Source organism: Sinocyclocheilus grahami, unplaced genomic scaffold (genome assembly GCF_001515645.1).
Source record: "Sinocyclocheilus grahami isolate Dianchi unplaced genomic scaffold, SAMN03320097.WGS_v1.1 scaffold336.1, whole genome shotgun sequence".
In the NCBI taxonomy this organism is placed as follows: Eukaryota; Metazoa; Chordata; class Actinopteri; order Cypriniformes; family Cyprinidae; genus Sinocyclocheilus; species Sinocyclocheilus grahami.
The window spans coordinates 923,826-951,540 of NW_015505515.1; the positions used below are offsets into that span (position 1 = coordinate 923,826).

General features: G+C 35.8%; 1 protein-coding gene across 1 annotated transcript in view; it reads right to left on the reverse strand.

Annotated features, from left to right (window-relative positions):
- Positions 1–11,613: 11,613 nt before the first annotated feature.
- The window catches only part of LOC107602865 (growth hormone receptor-like), a 33,711-nt gene continuing 17,609 nt past the window's right edge, over positions 11,614–27,715 (reverse strand). The window contains 8 exon segments of the mRNA XM_016295474.1: positions 11,614–12,573; positions 12,576–13,361; positions 14,091–14,160; positions 14,408–14,498; positions 14,624–14,777; positions 16,549–16,727; positions 16,825–16,991; positions 18,756–18,888. Coding sequence (XP_016150960.1) covers positions 12,382–12,573; positions 12,576–13,361; positions 14,091–14,160; positions 14,408–14,498; positions 14,624–14,777; positions 16,549–16,727; positions 16,825–16,991; positions 18,756–18,888 — 1,772 coding nt within the window. The 3' untranslated portion in view covers positions 11,614–12,381.

The window sequence follows — 27,715 nt, forward strand, 5'->3', positions numbered from 1 at the left end:
TTAAAATTTCTTCTTAAGGACCAAACTCTGTTGAATTATCTAGAATCTATATCTGTATTCTTCTAGTTACTAGAGCAGATGTTGTAAGGGGATTGTAAAATGCATTTCATATTTGGCATTACAAAAATGTTAATGGATCATAGGGAAATGCACAAATTTTTTTACATTTTTTACTACACATTTATTAGAGTGGAATTTGTATCCAAGGGAGTAACTGGAAAAAGGTTAAGTTGTTGTTATCTTGGGAAAGATTGTTTGAAACATTTTACATACTTAATGAAGATTTTCTGGAAAATCTATTATCACCTGGAAGACCTGAGAAACTGTATGAAAAAAATGTATGCTGTGGTGCCAATGACATTTGAATGTAAAACGCATGTGAAATGTAAGACAGAAAAAAACATGTTACTCAGATAAACTCAAATAAAGTAAAAAAAAAACCTTGAGTGAACTGTACTTTGATTTTTATACCTACACTCTAAAAAATGCTGGGTTAAATAAGAGTAGAGTAGAGTGTAGCTAACATATATGGAACAGACACAAATGATCCTACCAGAAAATCGAAATGGTACGTTTCGACTGATAACTTGATAAATTAATTAATTAATTTTAATTCAATTTATTCATTTGAATTAATTACTTATAAATACATGTTATTATAAATTAACTGATAACATACGATTATTTGTTTTATATCGTTTAAATCAATATTTACTTTTTTATTTTTAAATTAGCTTAACATTTTCTAAAATATTTTATTTAGATATTATATTTATTAATATAATATTTTAAATATATATTTAATCATATAATATCATACATTTTTATTTAATTTATTTGATGGATTATAAATACATAGTTTTATGAATTAATTTACAATATATAGGCTAACATACAGTTATTTTTTTCCTGAAGGTAAATAAATATTGGTAACACTTTATTTCACAGTGTCCTTATTATATGTTACATGTACTTGTAGTAATAATAGTTAACCCTAACCCTATAAGTACACTTTGTACTTTTTACATTGCAACTATGGCACCTTAAAATAAAGTGTAACCTAAGTATTTTATTTTATTATTTTCAACTTATTTTATTATATCTTTTATATTTTATTTAGATATATTTATATATGTATACTATTTTAAGCATGCATGTAATCGTATAAATCATTAGCAAATAAGTACACATTTTTTAAAGGGAAAGTATAACAAAATCTGAAACCTGTTCAAACCTGTTCTTTTTACTGTTTTATGTCATTCCGAAGTTCACCGACAGATGGCGCGCGCGCACTGATTCATCTTTCGTCTATGTTGCTTTCCCTTTGAGAGCCTCTCCAACATTTTTCTCCCAAACCTGGACTCCTGGGCTGTCTGCAGTGTTTCCTTTTAGATCCGGTTAGACACGCAGATGCCAGACGCGTGGAACTTAAACACACAGTCTCCTGGCAGAAAACACAGGTAACGTTAGAGAGAAAGTGAAGGCGAAATTACCCTTTTTAACCGCTGCCATGCAACACCTAATTGACAAATTAATTGAATTTTTCAGAAAATTACTTGGGAGTATCAATAGCAAGACAGCATATGAGCCTCTAAGTTCCAGACTAAGGGTTTCTACGCAGGAACCCAAATAAATCTAAAGCAAGCAGAACAACCAAATGCCTTCTGTTTCATTCTGTTATATTCATCAGTGAGATTTTCATCAACGCAAAGAAATTGTAGCTCTAGCTTTGTTTTAGTGCCACAATCTCAGAAAAAAGGTACAAAACTCACTGGCTCGGTAGCATTTTAAAGGATAGGCTACTAATATGTACACTTCAGATACAAATATGTACACTTTACCCTTACATAACCATGGTTTTATTTTATTAACAGTGTAGTTTTTTTCGTTAGCATTTGTATAACCACAGATTAACTACAAACACCATTATTAAACTATGGTTAGTGCAGCAAAATCAGAGTTAATTTGTGGTTACTATGGTTTGTTTGTGTTTTGTTTTTTTTTGTAGAAAAAACATAGTTTAACCATAGTAGACCTTCGTTCACACGTGTGTGGTATTCTCGTGAACGCCTGTCGAACATGGCGACTGACATGGAAGAGAATAAATTGTTGATTAAAGTCTGTTTGGGGGGTTTTTTTATCACAAAAAGTATTCTCATAGCTTCATAAAATTACGGTTGAACCACTGATGTCACATGGACTATTTTAACAATGTCCTTACTACATTTCTGGGTCTTGTATGTGGTAGTTACATTGCTGTCTATGCAGGGTCAGAAAGCTCTCGGAATTCATCAAAAATATCTTAATTTGTGTTCCGAAGATGAACAAAGGTCTTATGGATTTGGAACGACATGAAGGTGAGTAATTAATGACAGAATTTTCATTTTTAGGTGAATTATCCCTTTAACCCCCACCTACAATCCCTGCCGGTACGAGACTCGAACCCGCAACCTTTTGGGTTACGAGTCCGACTCTCTAACCATTAGGCCACGACTTCCACTAAGGTGCTAATGTGTACAATTTAGATGTAAATATGTGCCTTTTAACTTTTGTACTGCCATAGTGACAGCTTTGTCCTTTTTTTCTGAGAGTATAGTGAAAATGTTCATGAAGTAGATGGCCTCAGTTTCTTTCAGACCACATGACTTGCAGGATAGTACCAGACCTGTCTATTTCATTGTTTTCGAATCAGCAAGTGCGCTGTGGGTTGTGTGGACAAGCGATAATTTGACCCTGAAACATTTAGCATACGATCAAGAATGACGTTACCTCGTTTCAACAGCCCTTAAAGATGCCATATAAACGTCAGCTCTTTTAAACACATCTCAAACCTTGCAATGCAAAAGGTCAACAAGCAAGTAGAGGCAATAAATGGTCAGGGTGGGTGGCTTTGATAGGCTTAATTGGCCTGAAGATCCAGTGCAGGAGAGCAGAGACTCATGGCCAATTACTTACAATGTCCCGAGAGGCGGACTGTGAGAGGGGCTACACAGATCCAATCAGCCCCACGCAGTGTTGCTAAGTATGCACCACTCACCAAATTGCCTGATCTGCTTTCCCTATCATCCGGGGTCCTGCTGCTTCTGTTTCCACTTAGCAGAGGCCGGAGAGCTTCTATCGGGTACTTGCTGGACGCCTGCTCTTCCCCTCGTTCCCGGTACATTAAGGCTTCGGTGGTGTTGACCTGGCCTTCATAATGCATCAGGCCTTCTCCACAGCATGGCTCTCAATGATGTAGTAAAATTAGTCTGTCATACACATCATACTAATGGACCCCTTGTGCTGTAGGTTACAGTTTGTTCCTGTTTTCCATGACAACGCTGTGAAATGAGAACGAAGACAACTTCCTGAGGTGTTATGAACTAGATATTACCCATGCGCAAGTGAGATGATTCATTTATTCATACGATGTCTATTAACTCTGTGGCAGACCACAGAAACAGTAAAGTATATCTATCATATTAATATAATAAATATAATTAACTGAAAGTAGAAATACTTTGAGAAACAGAAATATATATATATATATACATACACACACAATCATTTTTTAAAGATTTTTTATTTGTGCACTAGTGCTCAGAAGTTTGGGGTCAGTAAGATTTTTCTTTTGCTCACCGAGGCTTCTTTTATTTGATTTAAAATACATTAAAATTAGTATTATTGTGAAATATCATTACAAATTAAAATAACTGTTTGCTATTTGAATATATTTTCAAATGTAATTTATTCCTGTGGTTGAAAAGCTGAATTTTCAGCATCATTACTCCAGTCTTCAGTGCCACATGATCTTTCAGAAATCATTCTAATATGCTGATTTGGTGTTCAAGAAACATTTCTTATTATTATTATCAGTGTTGCAAACAGCTGCTTAATATTTTCAGGATTCTTTGATGAACCGAAAGTTCAAAAGAACAGCATTTATTTGAAATAGCATTTTTTTGTAATACTAAAAATGTGTCATTTTTTATTAATTTAATGCATCTTTAATGAATAAAATAATTTATAATAAAAAAGTGATATTGTCAATAATTCATATTTTTAAATTATAATTAATAAAATAAGTTAATCATTAATTAACTATTTTAAGATAATTATTTTATTATTTTACTATTATTTTATTTGATAATAAATACAATTTTAATAACTTATATTTTCATAAATATATTTCCTGCTATTCACTAGAAAGGTAGAAAGGCCCTAAAAAGGCACTACACTTTTCCTTATCTGTAACAATATTGTGGACTACAAGTTTAGTAGAACTCATTTTTATGGTATATTGCTTTATAAATGTAGACTCTTGGGTGCCCATAATGCAAGTCTAACACTTTTTCTTCTTTCACTTCTATTGCTTGCTTAAAAATGAATTCTGTTAACATGCTGGAGGCTTTTTTCAGTTGTTGTTCCCAATCAGTCTTGTGTTTAGGGCTATTTCTGTTTATTTTTTACCAGTCTGTCCTCACCTTGAAGGAAATGATGCCTGAAAAGCCGAAACATATATTTTTACAGTAATACCCTAGCGCACAGTACACACATTCAGCCAGAACAATATACTAATATTACTTGCAACAAGATTAACTTAACAGTCCAGTCCATGTCTATAAATAAAACATGAAACAACCAACACCATACGGCCACAGATAATCTAATCGTTTGAAGCTATCGTTATTAAATTGAAGAAAACAGAACAAAGCAAATCATTTGAGGTATGACGAATTCAACCAATTCCAAACAGCAAACTGTACAAATGTTTCAATAACAAACCTGAATCAAGTTCTTTATAATGTCTCTAGTAATGCTCAGCGGTGTGCATCCATAAGGCAAATACATCATTTGATGAAAAATTGGCACAAAACTGCTCCAAAAAATGTCAAATACAGGACTAAGCGTACAGAAGATGAAATGCACTAGCATGTCTATATATCATATGCATTTGTCAACTTGCATGTACAGACAGGCATTTAACTGCCTATGCAATTTAAGAATTTCGCAAAAGACAGAGATTCATAAGAAAATGCTACATGAGAAGGAAAGAGATAGGAGCAGCACTGCAGGAACGCAACATACAGCAGAAGCTACAATGCATATCGTACACCACATATCATGAGAGCTTAAGACATTTCCATTAAAACATGAACATGCTGGTTTCACAGCAATGGCAGCAGCAGAAGAGTTGTATAATACTTGATATTTCTCAATAAGGCAATATCTTTACATATAAAAGAATGGCACGTTGCTTAGCACAGTGTTAAGATTGACTACATCATGTATAAGCCTACTATTAATCATATATACACATAATAAACATGTGCAGGACTTCACAAGTGAAATCGTTACTCCTTATCTATGCTTTATCCTTACTGATTTAGCTTATGTCCTGTTGTGTGTGTGTGGAGGCACATAAGAGTATAGGCCATTAAAAATCTGTCTTATATATCAGAAATATATCATATTTGATTAAATACTTTATATTTCTGATATATATATATAATATAAAAGTAAATATTTTAACAGTTTTTTCTTCTTTTTCTCCAGCTCAATATAAGAAAAAGCTAAATACTTTCTCCTGTACCATTTTTTAAAATCTCTTCACCAATATCTACACTATATATATCTCTAATATGAGCTTCAGCATCAAGTCGTCCCCTCCGGCTCATTGTTCAACAGTTTTTGGTCACATATGTCTTAGGTGTATCTGTGTGTTCGCACAATAACAAAGGCTTAGCATCATAATTATGGCACTTCATTCTACTGCGGTACAATAGAACACACAAATTGTACTAAATAAATTATTAAATCAAACAATACACTTGATAAGCCTGAGCTGTTATTATGAAACACATACACTGCCCTCCAAAAGCAATTTAAAGAAGTTTTGTATTTAAATCGATTTATCTCAGTAAACAAAACTGTGGATCTGAGATTAACTCCAGAATTTACTTGTGGACTATCAAGAATTTAAGAAAATATTAACCTACGTGCAGGTTAAAAATAACAGTACATTTTAGAACTTTCGCATACTAAGGAAAAAACTGACTATAGAGTCTGCCCTAGACAAGCAGGCTCTGCTCATGCATCTGTACAGATCTGGCAGAACATCAACAGGGAAAGATCAGCCTTGTTCTGTGATGTCTGTTAATAGCACAGTATGGGAAGCCATTTACGAAGATCAGTTCATCTAAAACATAATATTCTGTCATTATTTACTCACTATCATGTTGTTCTTAACCTGTATAGTGTCATTTTAATCTGTGGAAAACAGAACACACACGCAAAAAAAAAAAATTGTATGCGCCCTACCATAAGTGTCTGGACCTCAAGAACTGCTGAGACTGAATCAGTGAGCCAGTGAGTTGAACTCAAAGACTGGATAAGTGATCAAGAATTTAAGAAAATATTAACCTACGTGCAGGTTAAAAATAACAGTACATTTTAGAACTTTCGCATACTAAGGAAAAAACTGACTATAGAGTCTGCCCTAGACAAGCAGGCTCTGCTCATGCATCTGTACAGATCTGGCAGAACATCAACAGGGAAAGATCAGCCTTGTTCTGTGATGTCTGTTAATAGCACAGTATGGGAAGCCATTTACGAAGATCAGTTCATCTAAAACATAATATTCTGTCATTATTTACTCCCTATCATGTTGTTCTTAACCTGTATAGTGTCATTTTAATCTGTGGAAAACAACACACACGCAAAAAAAAAAATTGTATGCGCCCTACGTGCAGGTTAAAAATAACAGTACATTTTAGAACTTTCGCATACTAAGGAAAAAACTGACTATAGAGTCTGCCCTAGACAAGCAGGCTCTGCTCATGCATCTGTACAGATCTGGCAGAACATCAACAGGGAAAGATCAGCCTTGTTCTGTGATGTCTGTTAATAGCACAGTATGGGAAGCCATTTACGAAGATCAGTTCATCTAAAACATAATATTCTGTCATTATTTACTCACTATCATGTTGTTCTTAACCTGTATAGTGTCATTTTAATCTGTGGAAAACAGAACACACACGCAAAAAAAAAAAATTGTATGCGCCCTACCATAAGTGTCTGGACCTCAAGAACTGCGGAGACTGAATCAGTGAGCCAGTGAGTTGAACTCAAAGACTGGATAAGTGAACAAATTGTTTGGATTAGGATTGGATTAGGTTTACAAATTGGACTATACGTCAAGTCATTCCTGAATTGTTTAACTGACTGACTTCACTCTTAAAAATAAAGGTTCTTTATCGGCATCAAGGGTTCTATGAAGAACCTTGAACATCCATGGAACCTTTCAAATGCAGAAAAGGTTCTTTATAGTCGAAAAAGTTTTTTTTTGATTTTTTTATTTTATTTAGAAATTCTTCAAAATGGTTTTTTTTAGGAACTGGTCACTGAAAGGTTCTTTGGGGAACCAAATATGGTTCTTCTATAGCATCACTGCAAAAACACCCTTTTGGAACCTTTATTTTTAAGAGTGTTCATGACCCAGTCTAAATGGGGCTGAATATTATCACTGAATAACAGCTTCAATTTCCACAAAAAGTTTAAAAATTCAAGAAGGAGATTAAAAATAAAGCACAAAAGCCATATTGATGACTTTTATGGGTCTTTAAAGTCATGGTCTATTGTTTTTGTAAGATCTACCTGAACAATCTGTTTAAATATAGATTGAATTGAACTATTCCTTTAGCTTCTGTTGGAATATGCAATATTAATCATTAAGTTCAAGCAGCACTGCAGGAACGCAACATACAGCAGAAGCTACAATGCATATCGTACACCACATATCATGAGAGCTTAAGACATTTCCATTAAAACATGAACATGCTGGTTTCACAGCAATGGCAGCAGCAGAAGAGTTGTATAATACTTGATATTTCTCAATAAGGCAATATCTTTACATATAAAAGAATGGCACGTTGCTTAGCACAGTGTTAAGATTGACTACATCATGTATAAGCCTACTATTAATCATATATACACATAATAAACATGTGCAGGACTTCACAAGTGAAATCGTTACTCCTTATCTATGCTTTATCCTTACTGATTTAGCTTATGTCCTGTTGTGTGTGTGTGGAGGCACATAAGAGTATAGGCCATTAAAAATCTGTCTTATATATCAGAAATATATCATATTTGATTAAATACTTTATATTTCTGATATATATATATAATATAAAAGTAAATATTTTAACAGTTTTTTCTTCTTTTTCTCCAGCTCAATATAAGAAAAAGCTAAATACGTTCTCCTGTACCATTTTTTAAAATCTCTTCACCAATATCTACACTATATATATCTCTAATATGAGCTTCAGCATCAAGTCGTCCCCTCCGGCTCATTGTTCAACAGTTTTTGGTCCCATTTGTCTTAGGTGTATCGGTGTGTTCGCACAACAACAAAGGCTTAGCATCATAATTATGGCACTTCATTCTACTGCGGTACAATAGAACACACAAATTGTACTAAATAAATTATTAAATCAAACAATACACTTGATAAGCCTGAGCTGTTATTATGAAACACATACACTGCCCTCCAAAAGCAATTTAAAGAAGTTTTGTATTTTTATCTCATTATCTCAGTAAACAAAACTGTGGATCTGAGATTAACTCCAGAATTTACTTGTGGACTATCAAGAATTTATTAACCTACGAACCTACGTGCAGGTTAAAAATAACAGTACATTTTAGAACTTTCGCATACTAAGGAAAAAACTGACTATAGAGTCTGCCCTAGACAAGCAGGCTCTGCTCATGCATCTGTACAGATCTGGCAGAACATCAACAGGGAAAGATCAGCCTTGTTCTGTGATGTCTGTTAATAGCACAGTATGGGAAGCCATTTACGAAGATCAGTTCATCTAAAACATAATATTCTGTCATTATTTACTCCCTATCATGTTGTTCTTAACCTGTATAGTGTCATTTTAATCTGTGGAAAACAACACACACGCAAAAAAAAAAATTGTATGCGCCCTACCATAAGTGTCTGGACCTCAAGAACTGCGGAGACTGAATCAGTGAGCCAGTGAGTTGAACTCAAAGACTGGATAAGTGAACAAATTGTTTGGATTAGGATTGGATTAGGTTTACAAATTGGACTATACGTCAAGTCATTCCTGAATTGTTTAACTGACTGACTTCACTCTTAAAAATAAAGGTTCTTTATTGGCATCAAGGGTTCTATGAAGAACCTTGAACATCCATGGAACCTTTCAAATGCAGAAAAGGTTCTTTATAGTCGAAAAAGTTTTTTTTTGATTTTTTTATTTTATTTAGAAATTCTTCAAAATGGTTTTTTTTAGGAACTGGTCACTGAAAGGTTCTTTGGGGAACCAAATATGGTTCTTCTATAGCATCACTGCAAAAACACCCTTTTGGAACCTTTATTTTTAAGAGTGTTCATGACCCAGTCTAAATGGGGCTGAATATTATCACTGAATAACAGCTTCAATTTTGGTTTGTTCATCACACAAAGCTTTCAAATGTCATCAGGAGATTTAGAATATAGCGCACAAGCCATATTGATGACTTTTATGGGTCTTTAAAGTCATGGTCTATTGTTTTTGTAAGATCTACCTGAACAATCTGTTTAAATATAGATTGAATTGAACTATTCCTTTAGCTTCTGTTGGAATATGCAATATTAATCATTAAGTTCAATTCATTGTGTCAAATGGTTTGCCAAACTGTCGGTGTAGCTTTAATATACTTGTAAATGTTTGGGGCACAAATAACCAAAACAATTTGAATAAAAATCAAACACTTTGGGGGCACAAATAAATACAATTCAAAGTCAGAACAAAATCAAATGCTTTTGGAAGGCACTGCAACTACAACAGACACCTAAAACAAGTCAGGACCCAGTATTCAAGCATCATAGGCAAGCCCAGGACCAATTGAGTGTGTAATCCAAAGGCTCCTTCTTCACCATCATATACCTCTACTGTGCTTCTCTAAAAACAGAGAACATGTAAGAGTCACAAAGCGCTCAAAATAAGCTCATCTACACAACTTAACAAGCAATACTTTTTCTGTACAAACTTATAAACAGCATAGAATTACATCTGTGCGAAATTCACTGACTGGTTTTCCAATATGTGGCTCGAGAACTCTTAAAAGTCTATGGTTGTAAATCAAAAAAGATACTCCAGTTATTATTTCTTCTATTATAATGCATTATTTCATAAAATAGCTGTAGTTAAAAGCAGCTTTTGTCCCTGTATAGAGGCTGTGGTGCACAAGATTATGCTGTTTCTAGAGGACATCACTGAATTAACTGTCCTGACAAGAATTATAGCCTTATTTAATGGCAAGTCTTTGTCTAATAAAACAAGTCCAAAAATTGGCACATCTTTCCCAGCTATTCTGTAATGTAACTCCCATTGTAAATGCATGTACACATTTATAGTGTCTTCTTCAATATAAAACTGCTACATGTTCAAAGGTAACACATAAGAAAACTTACCATACAGTTTGCATTGCACAGCAAAGACTCTACAAGCGCTTTCTTTTGACAATTGCCCTGGATACATTAAAGGGGTCATATGATGCGATTTCAATTTTTCCTTTCTCTTTGGAGTGTTACAAGCTCTTGGTGCATAAAGAAGATCTGTAATGTTTCAAGGACTAAAGTCTCAAATCCAAAGAGATGTTCTATATAAAAGTTATGAGTCAACCACGCCTACCTAAAACGGCTCGTTCTAACACACCCCCACATGTCTACGTCATGATGTGGGAAGATTTGCATAACGCCGCCCAAATGTTCACTTTGATTCTCGCTGTAGTATTGTTGCTGCCGCCATGTCGTGAACACGCTGTGTGTTTCGTTGTGAAAGCGAAACTACTTTGTTTGGCCTTCCAAAAGAGGACGATATCCACTTCCGCTGAGGAAATACATTAACTTCGCGTTGTGGATCGCCGGATCGGCTTTCACCATGGACGAAGCGGAGTCCAGCCCGGGGTCATCAGTTCAACAGTTCAACCCAAATATATATGTGTGCAGCACATTTTATGGATGACTGTTCCCTGATCCTGGGAGAGTAGACTACAATGCCGGCTGTTCTGACTCACAGACTGTAAGTATGTTTTTTATATATAAAGAATTTGCCACTGACAATTCAAACGCGAGTTTTGAGCAGTGTAGAGTAGCGCTTGTTGTTTGTCATTTCTCCGATCACAAATGCAGACATGGTTTTATGTTTACGCGGCGCGATGCAACGCAACACGTAAAAAGACAGTATATGTTATTATAATCCGTAATTATGTCCCCACTGGATGCAACAAATGCCTCGTTTATAATGGGTTTTAATGTTTTTGTCTCGTCGCTCCGGCCGGGACACACCATCACAGTATGGTAAGGGGAGTAACGTTTCCATCACACACTTGAGGTATTCGGCCAATCACAACGCACTGGATAGCTGGCCAATCAGAGCACACCTCGCTTTTCAGACCGATGAGCTTTGTAAAAATCAACGCGTTTCAGAAAGGCGGGGCATAGAGGAGAAACAATAATGTACAGTATGTGGAAAATAATGTGTTTTTTAAACCTTAAACCGCATAAACACATTTCATTACACCAAATACACAAAATAATGTTCTTTTTAGCAACATCATATGACCCCCTTTAATACAAATAAAGACAAGTTAATTTTTCACTTTTTGAACAAGCAAAGGTAACCTTGTTCAGTGGGCTAATATCATTACAAAACCTTGTCTCAACATTTTCTAGTAATGATCTCAAATATTACAGTCATATATAGTGATGCTAAAATACACATCTGCACCACAACCCCATTTTTTTGTGTTTTAGCATATTGAAAAAGTTAATTTGTTGAGATTATCCATCTGGCTATGGCAGAGGATAAAATGTGCAGAAAGGATGCAGCGCTCAAAATGGCTCCCATAAATCTGAGAAAGCAGGTTCCCTTAACAAGATCAAAAAATATCGACTCGTCCACGAAACCAAAATATTTTGGGAACCTTAATATGATGCAATGGAATATTTTTAATATTCCATATGCAAGCAAATCCAGGTTAAGGAAATCACAGTAAAGCGATACTTCTTTCACTTGTGTGTAAACAATTTTGTATAAAGATATGTTTGAATTTATCTTATTGAATCTATTTCATCCCAATGCCACTGTAGCTCTAGATCTGTATCTCTGTTATAAGATAAACACATTTTCAAAATGGTTCTCAGACACAGCAAGCGAGAATATTTCTGTAGTAATTTTTTTTTACATGTAACCAGCTGATGTTTCTGATTGTTAATTGATAATACATTTAAACTCTCTCAGCGAGCTAGCATAGCACTACTGCAACAGCTGACAGAAAAGAAACGTTTTCAAAATTCATGTGCAGAATTTCCGTCCCGTGTCGCGCCATTCATGCAACTTTGGTTTCCAGCAGTGAGAAGGTCCAAAAAGCGCTTTTTAGTCCCTTCATGGGGTCAGGTTTCCCAGAAGGTCTGGGGTGAGGTACCCCATAGGCATGGTTGGCATTGCTGGGAGGTGTTTGTTTGGGCTGTGAGGGCATATTGCGGGCTGTGAGGAAGGAGGATTCAGGAGGAGGCTGTGCTGGGCGTCCACTTCCTGCACTACAGTATAGTCTGACACTGGGGGCAGTATGGGGGCTGGAGTAGCTTCGGGAAGAAGGTACGGTATCTGGGAATCACTGGTGGACACCAGGTACTCCCCGTTCCAGAGGTTCCCCTCAACAGCTTGGGTTGGAAATGTTTGGTACTCCTGCTCAGGACCAGGGCTGGGCGGCACTTCGGCAGAAAGTTGCCTGGCTGTGTTCTCTGAGGTGTAGGCTCCATCGGAAACCAGCTGGAACTGTATCTTCTTCTCATTCTCTTCTTCCTTCTTTTTCTCCGGAGAGCTGTTCAGTTGTCCAGGTGAAAGCACCACTCCTCCTGCTGGTGTGAAATCGCTTACTTGGGCATAAAAGTCCATGTTAACCCAGCTGGGCACAGCAGGTTGCGTTTGAATGGGCGTCTCCTCAACTTCTGATGTCTGTTGGACGCCAAGGTCAGGGATGGACAAGCTGCTTCTGGAAACCAGAGGGAGGTTATCTCCCCGTCCAGAATGACCAGGCAGAAGGGAAGCCAAGTCCTCGGGATTTGGGATTTCTGGGTCGTAGCAGCTAGCACGACCCGAATCGTCGTCGCTTTTGAAATTAAGGACGTGAGAAGAGCCTGAGCGGGACAAGCCCAGCAGATGTTGTGTATCAGAACTCTCATTCTTCTCTGCAGGGTCATCAAGGTCCAGCTGGATGAACTCCACCCATGGATCCTCATGGTAGAAGTCCGGTTTGTACATATCCTGACTGCTCAGCAAAGAATTGAGCTGGTCAAGCTTTCCATTCTGTCAGTGAAAGAGAGAATATATGGTGTTATTAGATAGGACATAAGTGCTATAAAAAAATAAAATAAAACTGTGATAGAAAAACTACATTCATACATTAAATTTTTATGTGGGCATAGGTGTGTTTGTTCTCGATTGCTCTTGGGGTTTAATTGTTTCATGCTTACACTACACTCTAAAAATGGAGTACGAGGGTTGTTTAATTAACAAGTCCCCAAGCTTTTTGGAGGTTTAAATAATTATGGGATAACACCCACAACATGTCAACAATTATGGCCTTTTCAAAACAATCAGGTTCTGCAGTGATTCATCAGCTCATGCAAGATTTGCACAGAGGCTTAATCTTCTAATTTTAAAACGCAACACTGAAATAATTCTTATGTAAGACCCTGCGTAATTTTCTTATTCATGTATTCACCTCTCATTGTTTTGCTGACAATTTCTGTAATTGTAGGCATTTTATGACGAGCAACATACCAGGCTTATTGTCTTTGTCAAAAAAAAACAAAAAAAACAACAATCAATCAGTAATTCTTAAATCTTTTATCCTGTCTTATTTATCAGCAGAAACACACTGAACAATACATTTTCCATCCTATATATACTGTATTACACATTATTATAATTACTTGCAGTTGCAAAAACAAGACAGATGTAATTTGTATTAAAAAAATTTACAAAATAAGGTACATGTTCATGTAACGTTATACATGTTTAATGCAGAATTACCTTCAGCAGCTCTGGGTCGATGCCTTTAATTTTAGGTGCAGGAATAGGTGGTAAAAATATTACCATCAACCTGTGAAAACAAATTAGCAACATTTTGTAAATTAAAACCATTATATGCATTTGTAATTGTGTGTTGTTCCAGGGGTTGTGTAGACAGAGAAATTCCCAGCTTATAGCTTAACATAATTTAAAAAAGGGGGCAAATTTTCAATATGTAGAATCACATTTTTTATATATATTGTTTTGTCTTTTATTTTGGGTTGACAAATGACCATATTTGGGAGATACACTTTATAGGGGTTTAAAAAAAATCTCACCTCTGCTGCTGAGAGAAGATGAGGAGGACAAGAAGAATCACCAATCCAATCACTCCAAAAATCAACACCAATGTCATCGGGAACGTTGATTCTGTGCAAAGAGAAATGGTCTTTTCTTACCCTGGAGCAATTTGCTTAACTGATTCCTGATGGTTGAGCTGCACAGCTGCTTTCACTTTGTGCAAACAACAAGTCAAGTTTCTGGTGTCGACTAACCTTTGCTTGGTATCTGTGCCACATGCACAAGGATGCTGTCACCGAATTCGCCAAAGTTGTCAAAGGCTGACATCTTGCAGCGCACCCGGACTTCATACTCTTTGTCAGTATGTAAACCGTAGATGGACTGCTGTGTGCCACTCTCCAGGTCCAGCTGCAATAAGAAAGGATGAAAAAGTGAGTAAGAAAAGCACAAAACAAGAGATTGAGCAATAAACTAGCATTTGTGAGCCATTACATTTACTCAGAGAGACTAATCGATATATGAAAAGAACTGTGCGTTTTTTCCAGGGCTGTCAATTTAATGTGTAAAGAAATGGTAAACAGATTTAATGTTAATTTAGTTGGCAAAATGGATTACAGTGGACTGTAGGCCAATGACTTTTTCAATGCATATTTAATAATATAATGACTTTTAATTATCTTCCTTTGAGGGGCTTTTCTCAACAATATTATTTATTTGTTTTCCTCCAAGCCTTACATTTTTGTACTAATCTAGCTTTATTTTAAGCCACAAAGAGAATACTAACCTAAAAATAATCCTTAAAGTTTATATCTGAAACTCTTGAGGACACCAAAAAGTGAATGTACTTGTATGTGACCTCAGCAGAGGGCCTACAGGAATAACTGTAACAGTGAATCATTCCCCTCTGATCTATTCAGGCCTGCCAACATACGGCAGTGATTTAACATGTGGCTCAGTGTGGTTTTTTGTGTGTCTGCTCAGGCTGGGCAGGACCGCTGGGCAGGCCGGGGGAACGTGGCTGTCGGGGAGTGTAAAACCGAGAGAGCCCCTGAAGATCCTGCCAGATGCAAAGATCTCCCAGAACCAAGCCTGAATTACAGAGCACATATGACTGCTCTGGACCAGCGGTGACCCTTTTAGAAAGAGTAGATGAATACTGGCTTATAATGTGTCTCCAACACAAAATTGTATTTCTCAGAATACAATAAATAGCGTGGTATAGCCAATTTCCTCCACCGCAATGCCTGGGAGTACATCAAGAGAGGAAGATCAAAACAGCTACAGAATGTTCTGTGATGGTCTGATGAACTCCACAAACTTACTTTTAAAGATGGATTCTCTAGATTTACATTATTTCATGCTACAGATCTGCTCATTTTTAATCCTTACTGGCTGATAAAAATGTTAAAGTGACGTTACATGACGTGACATGTGGCCAAGTATAGTGACCCATACTCGGATTTAGTGCTCTGCATTTATCCCATCCAAAGTGCACACACACACGTGAACACACACTTGGAGCACACCCTTAAAGGTTAGGGTAACACTTAATGTTACGATGCCCTTGTGACAAGTTACATGTACTGTACTTACTATAGTAATAACAATAAATTATGCATAATTACATGCAACTAACCCTAAACCAAACCCTAATCCTAACCCTAACCATATAGTAAGTATAGTACATGTAGTTTATTAATATTACTTAGTACTTAAATGTATAATTACATTGTAACAAGGACACAGTAAAATAAAGTGTAAACAAGGTTAGTTTTAATATATTAATATGAATGATATATTATTTAAGCAGCATTTGTATATTTATTTATGCATGCTTTTACAACCTTTTAACGAGACACTACAGTATTTGCGCTAAATAGATAGATAGATAGTTAGTTCCAAGTATGTTGACTGCATTATAGTTGCATATCACTTTGGCACATCATCTGACTATTTAAAGCAAGAACATTTTATACAAATGTTATAACAATTTTACTGTTTTCATTACATTACTTTTATTATCTACTGAAAGTGTTGCAATTTCAGTAGCTGGGTGAAAGTTCAAAGCAAAAAATATCTGTGACTATAAGTCATGTGTATGGCATATAATCAAAATGAATCTCTCCCACACACAATATTGTTACTTTAATAACTGCCCAGAAACATTTTAAGGACATACCATTTCCCAGTGGGAGGCGTTTCTGACCCGGTACTGAACCTGGTACACCAGGCTCATCCAGCCCGTCTGCACATCTGCTGACGGAGGGGGGGCCCAGCGCACAAGGATGTCAAAGTGCAACCCTGAGCGACTCACATTCAGTAGAGTCCAGTTCAGCCCAATTGGTGGGTCAGGATGCACTGGAAAGACACAAAACATTTGAAGTCAGACCTCCAACATAGATCATTCTGTAATTGTGTAAACCTTCATGGAGCAGTTTCACAGCTATTAACTCACCTATGTTCTCCACTGTAAAGCAGGTCTCGTCATAGGTTATGTTCTCACGAACTGAGCGCAGCTGAATGCAGTAGGAGGTCCAGATGTGTGTGAAGGTCTTGTTGAAGTAGCACTCGTTTTTCACAGTATGTGTGTAGTCTGGACACTCCTGCCATTCTGAGAGGGCACTATATGGCAGTTAATAAAGAAAACAATATTATTAGATGTATACAAATATTAGACACCTCATTGCACTGCATGGATTCTATGGATAGTTGGCTTGAAATACGTACAAATGATGATGAAAACATTAAATCATACAATACAGTGAGACATGCTATACTCTATCTAAGTGATTCTCAACTCCAGTCCTCGGGACCCACTGCTCTGCACATTTTGGGTCTTTCTTATCTGACACACTCAGTTCAGTTCATGGATCTCCCTCCTAACGAGCTGATGATTTGAATCAGGTGCGTTAAATAAGGAAGACATACAAAATGTGTAGAGCAGTGGGTCCGGAGGACTGAAGTTGAGAAACACTGCTCTATACAAAACCATTTTAAATAGCATTTGATAATTATTATGGATGCAGTTTTTATGTCCTCATAATTAATGTACTCATACATTGTAGCAATTAATTTTTTACACCACGAGACAATTAAAGGGATAGTTCACCCAAAAATGTAAGTTCTGTCATTAATTACTCACCCATATGTTGTTCCAAACCTGTAAGACCTTTGTTCAATTTCGGTACACAAATTAAGATATTTTTGGTATTTTAAATATTTTTATGGTTGAACCACTGTTGTCGCATGTACTATTTTAATAATAATAATAATAAATAATTTTTGCGTTTAGTAGACACTTTTATCCAAAGCGACTTACAGTGCATTCAGGCTATACATTTTTTACCAGTATGTGTGTTCCCTGGGAATTGAACCCACAACCTTTTGCGCTGCTAACGCAATGCTCTACCACTGAGCAACAGGAACACTCATCACCATTTTAATGATGCCCTTACTACCTTTCCTGACCTTGAATGTGGTAGTTGCGTTGCTGTCTATGCAGGGTCAGAAAGCTCTCGTATTTCATCAAAAATATCTTAATTTGTGTTCAGAATATGAGCAAAGGTCTTACAGATTTGGAACGACAGGAGGGTGAGTAATTAATGACTGAATTTTCATTTTCACTATCCCTTTAATATAAATTTATATTAATTTTACCCAAAAATGTTAATGGTCCACCAAATTATACACAATTTAAATGAAAAAATTATGAACATTTATTAATATAGGCTGCATTTATTTGATAAAAAAAAATACAGTAAAAACAATACTATTGTGAAGAACTTGACCATTTTAAAGAACTGTTTTGTTCTAACTGGTTCTAACTGATATTTTTTTATATCAAATGAAATGATTGAATTTGCAGCCATTACACAAGTCTTCAGAAATCATTCTAATATAGTGATTTGCTGCTCAAGAAACAATGTTTTCAACACTGATAATATTAAGAAACATTTCTTGAGCAAAATAAGAGACTTCTTTCAAAAACATAAAAAGATCTTCATGATTCCAAATGTATTATTAAAATGTATTAAAATTATTATATTATCTTCATGATTCCAAATTTATTGTTAAAATGTATTAATAACTCTTAAAATTATTATTATATTATATTATAAAATTGGCTGATTTGTAGTCTTCTAGACCCTGAATCCTATTTAAGAATGTAATACATTTATTTCATTAATCACAGTCTTTTCATTCTCCTGAGTCCTGTGTAACTTTAATCATTCCATTTTGCCTTCTCTTTATCGGCACATGTGACAGTGCAAGGTCTGCATCTTGGCAGGAGGAACGGCTTTTGTTTATTAAATGAAATGTATCCTCCTCCGCCCTGTCTTTTTAAAACCTTAAGGTAGTTGTTGTCTTTCAGTGTTTGTCTCTTACTTTTTTGTCCGGTAGAAGACCCTGAGAGCTCCAGGCTCGGTGAGGTTCTGGAAGATCCCAGCGCTCCACCAGCAACGGAAGGTCTCCTGCTCTCTGGAGCGGCAGCCCGTAAAATGAGGTCCTCTGCTTGGATCTGAAACAGGAAGAGAAAATTTAACTGGGTATAAAATGAATGAACAGCATGTTTATATTATTATTAAACAAATAAATTACAAATAAATACATAAATTATTCTTATTAAACATTGTATGTACAATATGTTATCATTTGGCTCATTGTCAGCTCTGTCCTCTGCAGTTGAGCTCCTCTGGTGCCAAGTTTACCAGCAGTCCTCTCCGTCCTCTGCTTTTGCGCAGCCATAAATAAGCCTTGGAGGGTGCAATTGATTTCTCGTCCTCTATTTCTCCGCTCCTTTGCTAACTGCAGTATAAATCAGCAGAGCTAGTAAGTGGCACCAAATCTGCTAAAGGTATCAAGATTTTCTATGACAGTGTTTTTATTTGATCCCTTTCTAAATTGTAACTGGAAGAGTAAATCCAGGTTAAATTAATAGCGGCTTTGGGGATGGAGAGGGCTGTTAAAAAATCTAATTTACTCTGAAGAAACGTTTCTGCTGAGGATCCCCTACACACCCATTTTTCCCCATTCTCCTTCGTCTAGCCCGCGTCTAGTGACAACAAGATGTATTTCCCCCGTCCCACAGCTGCTGAGAGCAACAAAACTGCACCACGGTGACACTGGTCAGGACTGATCATGTGGGGAAGGGATTTCCAGTGGCTTAAGTGTGTGAGTTCACAAGAACGCATTCACATACACATAAAACGTAAACACAAACCTTGCTTATGATGGTGCGCTGAATTACTACAATGAGAAAATCACATTATTATTTGATTTTAAAAACAAAGCTACTTCAAAATCACTTTACAATGATAAATATCGGTACATAATGCTTCTAAAACAACTTGACAGACTGTCAGGGTCCAAAAAGGACAAAAACCAGGGATGCACAATATACTGGTACCACTATAGTTATTGATAACAGAGAAACTCAGAATTCTTGGATCTTTAATTGTGCATGCTAATTTTTACATTTAGATTATGATTCCCATTATCTAATGACCACTTAAGGTTTTTTAAAACACAATCATTCAATAACACTGTAATCTTTAGCAAATCTCAAAATAAATATCAATTCTAACTATAATAATGCATAAATTCACTTGTAGAATTTACAATGACTGATTTTAGTTTTTAGTGTTTTATTTTTCATTTATACAGATTACATTTATTTAAATAGTACAGAATTTTTATATTAGCCAATTAAACAAAAAATATCTTTCAGCCATTCTCAGTCATCATTTAATAAAAATCTCTGCTGCTCTCAAATGCAATCTCAAAATGACACATAAAACTGTTGTTGTATGCAAAACAACTGCATGAACATTTTCATAATGCTCCTTTTGTGTACCATGTATTAAAAAAAAGTAACAGCATGTGAGAATGAGACAGAGCTACCTAAATCACTAATAGACACTAAAGCTTTCGTCTGGATTTTCTCTCTCTCTTCCCCTTTCTGACTCCCAAAACTCTGTTATTGCTATACCCTTCCCCTCGAAATTCCAGCATGTGCAATAAAAGAGCCTGCTATGGAAACGATTAGGTCTGCGATGAACAGATGATTTGTGGGCCACTGCGGAAAGGATGGGGACAGAACAGATAGGGACATTATAACCACTTAATTGTTCCTGGTCAATATTTGGTTTGGTGCTGGAAAGGGGGCAAAAAAAAAACAGCACAACGGTCTTCAAGCACACACAATTTGCTCTCAAAAAACATTGCAAAAGCAGCTGTAAAAAGGCCGAATTACAACTTCGGGACCAGTTTCAACTGTGTTAGATGTCAGTTTGGGAAACTTTTTATCACAAACAAATGGGATGTGGTACAAGTGGAAAAATTACCAATGTGCTTTGGCTACGCTTTTGATGAGGTAAACTATAAAGTATAAAACCAGCTGCTCTCATGCAAAAACAGAATATAATTTAAAATCATCTTGTTTTTTCTTTCTTTGCTACAAAGCAACCTCCCATAATATTAAGCAGAAAACGCAAATTGTTTGTGGGATGTTTCACCACAATCTATTTTTTGATAATTATACAAGCAGTAGGGGTGAAAAAATCGATACAGCATAGTATCGCGATATTTTCTGCGGCTATACTGTATCGATACACGGACGCCAAGTATCGATCTTTTATTATACTATTTAGTAGAATAATAAAATCAATTTCTTTACAGTCCACTAGATTTGGGTGAGTTTTTTCTAAAATCCTTTAATGCACGGCAAGCCGTTGATTATCCCACTTATTCCATGGTCATTTGCCAAGTTATAGACAAGTTAAAACTAGTATTGCTCTTTGCAGTGCATTATTTGACAGAATGGGTAAAAATTACGGTTATTTTCGTCAGTTACAGAATTATAGAATTACAGAATTATAACATTTATTTGAATTAATTATTGATGGTTTGTTCAAGAGAGAAAGATGACAGTTGTGTGTGTGGATTACCTGTGTCTGTGCGTCTCTCTCTACAAACAATGAAGTTGTTAGTTTAGTTACTCAAACAGAGATTTTTCCTCTCCGTTGCTGAGGTATATAATGCAGTGATCCAGTTTCTAAACCATTTTACTAATAAAAGTAGCGGGGCAGTGTTGACAAGTTTATGTTGGCCTAGTCCTGAACGTTTCTGTGTGCGCAGCAGGATCTCTCTCTCTCTCTCTGTGCGAGTGATGTGTGTGTGCGTTTGTGTGTCAATTAAAGCAGCAGCGCATTAATACAGAACTGTGATTAAACTGACTTGGAACTACCTGTGCATTAAACGGTTTCAATGCATATCTGCCAGCTAATCAGAATCAAGAATTCCAATAGACAATGGAATAAATGAAAGTAAAATATACTAAGAGCACAGCAGTGTATAGTATACCTGTTGTAGCACATTGTTTACTTTAAGAGTACATGTTATGTTTAATTTAAATGTAACATTTTTATTTTAATGTAAGACTATGTTTTATTTATTTTAAATGTAACAGTAATTTACTTTCAAATGCCCCAATTGCTGAAGGGTCTGCACAACTTTTTCGTACAAGTTCAAGTTGCATTGTTCAAAATACCTGTAGTAGCACAGCAGTGCATACCTGTTTACATTTAATTAAGGTGGACTAGACTAGACTGTAATACAAATAGTTGAGTTTGCCAGGTGCATACAACATTTATGAAAGGTTTTTATGAAAGTGTTGGTCAGTTTGTCTGCTTGACAATCCCATTTTGCACGGCAACAATAAAATTGAAGTGAGATAAACACTGAGAAATGTTTCTTTTTAGTTAAAACAGATGTTGCCAAAGTTTTCATTTGGGGACATAATTTGAAGTTGGAAAAAGGTAATAAATTGCGATATATTTAAAATCGCAATAATATTGTATCGTGACACAAGTATCGTGATAATATCGTATCGTGGGGCCTCTGGTGATTCCCACCCCTAACAAGCAGTGAGTTATGCAGTTTTTGTGCATAAAGTAAGAGTTGAAACTTTTGAGCCAAGGTAGAGCTCATCTATCATGCAGATGTTTGGCAGAGCTGTGGAATACTAATCTGCGTATGTGGTTCTGAAGGCATGAATATTTTGGACATGTACTGACCAGCGATTTCTACTCAAGAGACGTTACAAATCATTAATGAAATGCAATATGGATTTTTATACACTTGTTTCAGCATGAAAGACACAGAATGAATCAAATTCGGGGGTTTTTTTCAGTTAGAACTTTAACACTGATTTTGCGAGTCGTGAGGCCAAAATTCTTCATGTGATTCTGTTAATTCCCACCCCCCCACTCCATTTCAGGTACTTATGAATAATAAATGAACATGCAGTTGCTTATGCACACACCTCCTGCTTGCAAACTTAAATAAAGCTACAGCTTGTGTGGGTGAAGGTTTCCCGCGAATGAAAAACATGATGTTTACTCAGCTTCCCGCAAAGACAGACCACCGGTAACTAGGATACCAGCCCAGACAGAAAGCCAGGACAAATGTTTTCCACTTCAGCAAGCCGCAAACTTCGGAATAAATAGGCCACATTTCAGCAATTAAACCATCTTGATGGATTGCGATCACTTGAAAAAGCCCCTTTATCACTGGCTGTCCAGCAAATGTCTTGATTGGCTCAGGGTTATGAGCTGATGAGCAGACGCACCATATTTTCCAGCTCATTTGCTGCAGAGACGACAGTTTAATAGCAGAATCAGAAGAAAGTGCATACTTCAGCGAAGCTAAGAGACTGTCAGATAGCATGTGTCCGCTCGCACAGTGCCGGTTACACATGTGCACTTATAAGAGCACTTACATAAGGGCTTGTGAGCTTCTGTATGTATGCTGTTACAGTTGTGCGTCATTCTGGAACCATGTGAAACTCATTTGACAGTGAGCATCACTGTGCCCTACTGACACTGAAGCACCTAAAGTAAGCACTAAGAAGCTGTACGTCACATTAGTGGCACTTAATTTAAATCAGAATGTTACCTTGATAACACGGCTTTGCTTCATTGAGTTGTCTTTAAATAGAGAAAAAGCTAGCCACCATGGTTTTTAAATAACAAACCTTCTAAAAACAGCAGTTCATTTCATGAAATAATTGACAAATTAATAAATTATGACTTACATTAAATGCAAACTCCTTACAGATCGAAGGACGATTTTTTATTCACATTTTTTAAGAATGTTAAGTACTCAAACTGAACATTTCAAACACAAATCCTTAAACAATTACTACATACAGTAAAAATAATAGGCCAATCAAGACATTCTATACAAATACATTACCATTCAAAAGTATGGGGCCTGTATTTTTTAAAGAATAATACTTTTATTCAGCAAGGATGCATTGTATTGCTCTAAACTGACACTACAGACATTTATAATGTTACAAAATTTTCTATTTTAAATTAATTCCGTTTATCTTTCGAACTTTCTATTTATCAAAGAACCCTGGAAAAAAATGTATCAAGGTTTTGTTTTCATCATTTATAATCAGCATATTATAATTATTTCTGAAGAATCATATGACAGTGAAGACTGGAGTAATGGCTGCTTAAAATTCAGCTTTGTCATGACAGGAATACATATTATTTTAAAATATATAAAAATAAGAAACTTGTTTTAATTGTAATATACTTCACAATATTACTGTTTTTACTATTATGGATCAAATAAATGCAGCCTTGGTAAGAATAAAATACTTCTTTCAAAAATATTTAAAAAATCTTACCGGCCAAAATTTTTTTTTAAATAGTAATGTATATATAGTAGTTTACGTTTTACAGCCCACTGAGAGGTGAAAACTGCGATACACTCTTAAAAATAAAGGTGCTTCAAAAGGTTCTTCAAGTGATGCCATAGAAGAACCATTTTTGGTTCCACAAAGAACCATTCAGTCAAAGGTTCTTTAAGGAACCATCTCTTTCTTACCTTTTTGTAATCTGAAGAACCTTCTTTCACCACAAAGAACCTTCTGTGAAACAGAAAGGTTCTTCAGGTGTTAAAGGTTCTTTATGGAACCGTTTAGACAAAAAGGTTCTTCTATGGCATCGTGAAGCACCTTTATTTTTAAGAGTGTAGCTGGCACATTTACCATTACATTATATATGCTAATGTGGTTCTATAAACAAACATGAAAACATGTAAGGGATATTTCCTATTGATAGTCTTTGGGTGAATGTGCATGGATATAAATCACAGGGAAAAAACATGTCACATGAGTCTCATCATCTGCCAACAGTTTCCTTCAAAAGAGCAGAAAATGCTGTTTGTATTTTTATGTGTTCGGTGTGAGGAGGTCACTTGGACACCTCAAGCTATCTGGAAACATCACAAAGCGAGTAATCTAAAAAAACCCTGGCCTTTCTGAGAAAAACGGCATGAGAACATTATGTACCATTAGCATATGGATGCATTCATTACCAGACAGGGATTCCAAACCTTTATCACAGAGAAACAGAACATTATGATTATCATCCATGCACTATCCACAGATAGCTGGTTGTTTTTTAATTTATTCAACGACAATTGGTCCCGCAAACATTTGAACCAATATGCTTTACAACTTATTTAGAAGTAAATACTGAATAAATAAACAGCAATGGCTTAACATAAATCCAGAGCTCACGATTGTCTTCATGCATATGGCAAACTCATAAAAGAAGCTAAAACATACCATTTACTGCTTCTTTTACCTTCATTTGCTCTGAAAGACTGAATTATGAAAAAACACAGAAAGCTTCTCTTCATTTAAATAAAATGGCTGTGATGGCAAATCGGGTGAAGTAGAAACTATTTTTACCATCGCCGTTATTGCCAGAAACACTTTAAAAAAAGATTTTTTAAAAACTCATTTTTCTGACCTAAGCAACAAAGGGTCAACTTGGTTAATAAACAAGCCAAATAATGAGCACAAAATATGACAGCAGTTATTATGCGATTTTCATTCTCCTAGTCCCTCAAATCTAATTACCAATCACACACTCACATTCACAGTCACTAATGAGCACATTTGAAAAGCCTTCTGACCCACGGCATAACCACATCTAAAGTGGTTCAATATTTAGTCCAAAACACAATTAAAATAATCAATTAAATTTAAAGAAAGCAAGAACTACAGCAGCAAACAACTCTTGAAAATTGGTTCCTTAGCTTAAAAATACACCCTACATAAGCACACAACATATAGAAATGGGCTTAAGTGTAAGAAAGTCATGATTTGCTTGCGTTGGTAAAATCTGATGGAGACTGACCATCCAAAGGAAGTGCTTTCCAAATTATGCCTGATTAAAGTACCAAGGGAAGAAGGTCTCTAAGAAAGATCCATTCCTGCAGGGTCATCTGGGATGACCGATTCAATGCTTTCAATGTTTATTACTGGTAAATAATGCACCATAACACATAGCCTGCACTAAAGCACTTGTGAGACTTGAAAATCCATTTGTCATGCTGATCTGTGTTTACAACTGAAAAGAAAGAAACTCACTTAATACTATAATTTTCTGCTCTTAACAGATTTATACTACAAGCACAGAGAATGTTGCAAATCTGGCAAATCTCAGAATATTTTTAAAGAGACTCCAGTGTTTTAAGTCATCAGATATCAGTCTACTCAAACACTGATTTTGGCTTTGGCACCCCTCAAATTCCACCTAATATATGAGGAAAATGGTTGAGAGACAGACATTATGTAAACAGTGTTTCCAGAACTGTGCTGAACATAAGAATTTGTGTCAGACTAACATCGGTCGTACAGACCAGCACATAAAAATACTCACTGACAGTCCAGCACATGCACCACCTGCTCTTCTTTGTCCTTTAAAAAAACATTTTGCTGAAAGGGGGGCAAAGAGGACGGGCATCAGCTATGGAGAAGAGTGAGAGAGATGACCCTACAGTATATGTTAGAGACACACACTTCCTATAAAGCAATTAGATCACCCAACATTGAAAAATTGAGAAATTCTGAATAATGTCCAGGTCCCTTTTTCCCATTCAATTACAATAAATAGGGCACAAAAGCTTTCAAGATTCATAAAGGTAGAAAAAGCATCGTAATTCATAATATTCTATTTTATATTTCAATAAAACTGAATATTACTATTCTATATACTGCCCTACAAAGGCAAAAGACCTTAACTCGCTAGAGTGTGAAACTGATAAAAATGACTTTAAAGTTTTTTATATGTCCAGCCAAATTAATTATAGGTAGGACACTGGAAATTTAACAATTAAATGTTTTAGTAATGAAAATGATCTACATTAAAAAACTGTGAGCTCAAACTTGATTTTTACCCCTATTTTGAAGTTACTGTAGTCTGCAAAAAGTGAGAAGTCACACCAAGGCAAAATGCAGTAACTTACACATTATCAATATTTGGAATTTACAAAATCGTTATAGTAACACCTGTATAAAATCTAGTGATCATGGACTGTCTCATAGGCTATTGCGTATAGTAATGTGACTGTATTAATTGTTTTTTGACCGTAACAAGCAGACTAGATGTTAAACATGAGTGGCTACTGTTACTATGCTCAGTAACGTAAAAGAATGCTAGACATAGCATAATTGCTTTTATATTGACTTGAATGAAAATAGCCTAACCTAAAAGAACGACTTGCTCAGAATGCTTGTGGATTAAACATCTCCGATGACGTTCATCGCCATGGATTGATTTTATTGGGTTACAAGAAAAGGTAGGATATGGATTTAATTGCGAACTGTTAGTACTGATTTTATGATTGATCATGCTACATGCTACGGCATTCGAGTCCACATGCATCCAACCAGAAGTGACACCCTGGCAAACAATCTGCATTATAAAAAGGAAAAAAATAATAATACTTTTTTTTTTAAATGTTATTCACGATTACGTATTGCTGCCAAGGTATCTAGTCTTTACAGTGCTTTGTTATATGGAGCTATTTGGTAGATCGTGATCTTTCTAATTCGTTTAACTCCAAGCCGGCACCGTAACTTCATATTGACGCATGGCTAAACAAAGGCAGAATGCCGTAACTCAATTTGAGTGTTCCAAACAAAGTGAAAGAGCCGTAACTGGTGTTATACGGTGTTCTGCCTTGGTTTCTCCGGGGCTTTTCGGGGCTTATACACATGATAAAGGATGTCTTGAATGTCCTAAAAATATCAATAACTCATTTTCGATCAAAATCAAAGTTACGGTCTTTTGCCTTTGCACGGCAGTATAATATGCAATATTTGATTATATACACATATAAAATATAATAGGGATGGGCATTTTTGGCAATTACTCATTTCGATCATTGATAGGTTTCAAAAACGAGTACTCGAGTACTTGGGGGGGGGTACACGTCTGTGCTTTGGACCACATGCTGTGGCAAGCTAAACAATCAGA